The sequence below is a fragment of the Humulus lupulus genome, chromosome 1, assembly GCF_963169125.1.
Source record: "Humulus lupulus chromosome 1, drHumLupu1.1, whole genome shotgun sequence".
In the NCBI taxonomy this organism is placed as follows: Eukaryota; Viridiplantae; Streptophyta; class Magnoliopsida; order Rosales; family Cannabaceae; genus Humulus; species Humulus lupulus.
The window spans coordinates 310,081,531-310,085,965 of NC_084793.1; the positions used below are offsets into that span (position 1 = coordinate 310,081,531).

Below are 4,435 nucleotides of genomic sequence, written 5' to 3' on the forward strand. Positions count from 1 at the left end.
GACCAACTTCACACACCCATTCTTCTCTTTGTTATTGCTTTCATAATTGCATTCTATAAATTGTTTTATTATAATAATAAGGGTAGATAAATATTTGGACTGTGTTTTTGTAAAGTATTATCTTGGTTTTTACGAAGTATCATCTTGTTAATGTATGTTTATAAATAATAATTATTTGATATCTTGCATTTTGAAATCGTACATATTTGGTATCCTGCTCTTACATATAGATTTCGATAATGAAGATTTTGATCTCGAAATTCAAGCTCGTAAGGTGTAAGATCAAAATAAACATATTCGTCATGTAATCAGCATTAATGAAAAAGTTAAGGACAGCCTCGCTGAGCAGTAAATGCGACAATATCGGGATTGGTGAGTTCGGAAACTACGTGGTCTTGAAAGCCACAATGACAGTAGTTCAAACACTTGTTACTTGATTTATTTCCTACCATCAGACAAGATAGTTTGAGCTCAAGGATTGCGAGCTTGAAAATGATGATATCGACAATGTTACTTGTTGAGAACATAGGCGAATTGAGGTATCGAGGTCGCGATGGGTGAACGGTCTCAAATGAAGTCGTGTGAATCTAGTGTTCAAGCTCGTAAGCTATGTGTGAACATGTTTATTGTTATAGAATCCCTATGTTTAAGGGATCATATGTAATCTGTTATTAAATCCCAAATATCATGGGATTTATACGCGTACATAATAACCATACACGTTTATTTGCATTTAATTAATTGATTTGTATCATAACTCCCCGAAATCTGTGGGGAGATATTCGGTAAACCACTTTATAAATAAAGTGGAACAATTCATTTGTACAGAGAGATTTGGATTGGGAAGTCTATACATAATTGCTTCCAGAAAGCTTTGAGAGAATTCCAAAAAATGAATAACACAGACTCGTAGACTAGACAGATTTTAACTACTGAACCACGTAAAAAATCGTGGTTGTATTGTTTGTTTCCTCTTGCATTTTTGTTTAATGACTCTTCATTTCTAAGTTAACGAAAAACATCGTCAATACCGGTATTTTAAAATTGTACATATTTGATACCCTATATTTTAAAATTGTACATATTTAGTGCCCTAAACACTAATTTAATTTATAAAATTTTACAAATTTAATCAAATTACTCTTAATAATTTAAACTACAAATTATATATAAATACTGATAATTTGAACATATTGATAAAATTTTATCAATTAAGATAACAAATACCCGTATAATCATTATTGAAAACAAAAAGTACCAATACAAACTTTTCAAAAACAAAAAAATATCAAATAAGTAAATTTTCTACTAATAATAATAATAATAATAATACAAAATTCTCTCCTCCCTGTTTCCGTCACAAAATTTCAAATCACAGTTAGATGATACGCGTCGAACATGCAAGTGTTTGGTACGTATTTAATTTTGTTCAACAAATAATTATAATAATAAATGTCCCAAATTAACATTACATAACTAATAATAATGCCACACATTTATGAATATGAATACATCACCGGCCTATATTCTTTAATAGATTTTATGGAGCTGGGCCCAACTCCTATCTACTCACTCACTCACTCACTAACTGGTCCTATTTTTTAGATTTGTTTTTACAATTACAAAATAAACCATATTTTTATAAATCCAGATTACCCTTTTCTTTTTTTATCAGGATTAAGCTATAAATAGATAAATAACATAATTTTTATAACACTAATAGGATACTCACAATTAAGTTTAGGACAAATATTTTTTTTTTAAAAAATCTTAACACTTACCAGGCGAGAATCCAACACGGGAGTTAGCTAAGTCGTAGCTGACACGTGTCCCCTGTTGCTGAATATTCCCAATAATGGACAAAGACGACGTCGTTGGAGCGAAAGCGAAACAGAACGTTCCGGACGAGTCGACGGGGACGAGATAGTTGTGAGCTGGCAACGCCAATGATTTCCCTCCCGCGAACAAAAACGACACCGTTGGGACTTGTACACTCGATAGCGACGAGAAGTCGTAGCACGTGTCGAACAGTGCCACGCCACTCGTCGGCCGCAGACTCGGAGTCATCTTCTTGAACGCGTCGCGGAGTGACTCGTAGATCGGCGCCCGAAGCCGAGTCACAGCGGTCCCCGAGTCGACGATGATCCCGCCGTTACCTGACTCGTCGACCTGGAAAAGGTCTGGCGATACCGAAATCGTCTCGCCTCCGACGCTCATTCCGACGACCTGGATATAGTAAAACGTCGCCGTTTTCCCGTTTCGGACCAATGGAGCGGTGATGGAGTCGCTGGGAGGGGCCGAGTTAAAGTCGAGGGTGGAGGACGTGTCTGAGTCACGATTTACGAGGCAGTAAGAAAACGACGACGATTTGGTCTGCGAGGTGAGTGAGAGTGGGCCGCCGCCTAGCCCGATAAGACCGGCGGCGGCGATGAATAAGCCTGCGTTGCTGTGGCCGCAGCCCAAGGCAAAGCCGTTGATGGACCCCGAGTTACCAAGCGACACCGTTTCCGTGACAAAATCGCCGACGGTGTAGGACCCATCGCCGTAATTGACCTGGTATAGGCACTTGCTGTTTCGGCATGCGTTGGTGGAGAGGGCCGTGCATTGGCTCGACTCGCAGGTGAGAGCGCTGTAGGAGGATGAGGATCCGGGTTGAAAAATCGGGTCGGTTTGTTGGTAGCAGTCGGAGCAAGGCTCGCACTGCAACCAGTTGACGTCACTACCGGTGTCGATTGCCATGTAGTACTGCTTAGCCGGAGTCCCGACTCCGATCCGAGTGAAGTACTCGCCGCTTCCCTGGCTTACGCCGGAGATTACGGGCGCAGAGAGGTCCTCGGCTTGAACCTCAATCTCGACGGGTCGTAGATCGGATTTCCGGACGTTACCGAGTGCCAGCTCAAGCTTGGCGTTGAGCGAATTGACTCGGTCTGAGTCGCGGGCGAGTCGAGAGAGGACGAGGCTCCTGTATTCACGATGGTTGGAGCTGAGGAGCGAGTCGCGCGGGTGGAGGTGGAGCGAGAAGGAAGAGGTGAAATTTGCAGGTGGGAGTGATGAGGCTAACTGTTCGTCAAAGGGTTTTTGGGTTTGGGGGTCAAAGGAGAGGACGGCTTGTGCGAGCTCGAGTGAAGATGAGACGTCGAGGGCTACTGTATTGGGTTTGGATTCTGGTAAGTCGCGAGAAAAAGTAGTTGAAACGTTGAAAGACAATAGCGAAGCGAAGAAGAAGAAGAGCAACGAAGTATTTGCCGCCATTTTCGTTGCGGGGTTCTAGAGCATAGGGCTCCAAGAGAGACGATAAAGATGAAAATAATTTGCCATATTTTAAAATATATAAATAGTGAAAAGTAATAATAATGGGTTGTTGTGATAATAATTGAAGTCAAGATTAGGACTAGTAATAAGAAACATATGCATCTTTAAATGATTCGTGTACTAAACATCATGAATTAGTGTAAGTTTTTTTTTTCTTTTATTATTATTTTTATGGTAGTATGCTTTTTTGCTTTTTTGCTTTTTTGCTTTTTTGTTTAGTTAGTTGAGGCCCTTGTTGCCATTAAGGAGGCTTAGGCAACTTTTTTTTTTGATAATAAAACCTTTTATTAGTAAACCTTTGATAAGTTTGCCTTGGTTCTTTAATAGGTATACAAAAAGTTTTTTTTTCTTAATATAATTTTTTTGTTTCCTCAACTCTTGGTATAGTCAATATTTTTCTCGTGCTAGTATGGAAGTTTTGCTTATTTCTTTATTTTGTTATGGCTTGTTTTAGACTTCTTGTTGCTTTGCACCATGAGCTTGAATATGTTATGGCTCGATTTTGGTCGGATATTTTGGGATCAAAATCTAAATTGCATTGAAAAAAGTGGTTTTAACTTTGTTGGTTCAAGATTTTCAAGAGTTAGAGTTTTCGTTCTTTAATCCATTTTAATCGGGTCATGATTGCTAAGCAAGTTTGGCGTATCCTTTCTAACTCAAACTCTTTTAGTAGTCATTTGCTTAAGGCTTGTTATTACTTTCATGGTGATTTTTCTATTGCTAAACCTAGTCGCGCACCTCCTTATACTCGGAAAAGTTTGATTTGGAAGATTACCAATGATAACTCTGTTCTTACTGTCCATGAATACCATATCTCTAATTTTAGGTATATTTCTCATACTTCTGGTACTACTCTTCCATATAATAAATTCTTTTTTCATAATTCATAGTGGTTCTTGTTGTGAAAATAATCTAAATCTATCATATCAGTTCCTGAGATGTTTTCAAATTGAGACGTTATTTCTCTCCCGATATTGTTTAGGCTGTTTTATCCATTACCTCTGGCACCTTAAGATCTCCCTAAAATAGAACATTTCATTTGAACAGTTTGCCACTATGTTATTCCATTTGCTTATAATTTGGTGTCTCAAAAGGTTCTTAATTCTCTGTTAACCAAGATTTT

The 4,435-nt window shown here is 38.6% G+C and overlaps 1 protein-coding gene across 1 annotated transcript; it reads right to left on the minus strand.

Annotated features, from left to right (window-relative positions):
• Positions 1-1,440: 1,440 nt before the first annotated feature.
• LOC133812891 (protein ASPARTIC PROTEASE IN GUARD CELL 1-like) lies at positions 1,441-3,307 on the minus strand. The gene has a single exon (XM_062246726.1). The coding sequence runs from the start codon at positions 3,250-3,252 to the stop codon at positions 1,771-1,773; it is 1,482 nt and encodes a 493-aa protein (XP_062102710.1). The 5' UTR covers positions 3,253-3,307; the 3' UTR covers positions 1,441-1,770.
• Between the last annotated feature and the right edge of the window lie 1,128 nt (positions 3,308-4,435).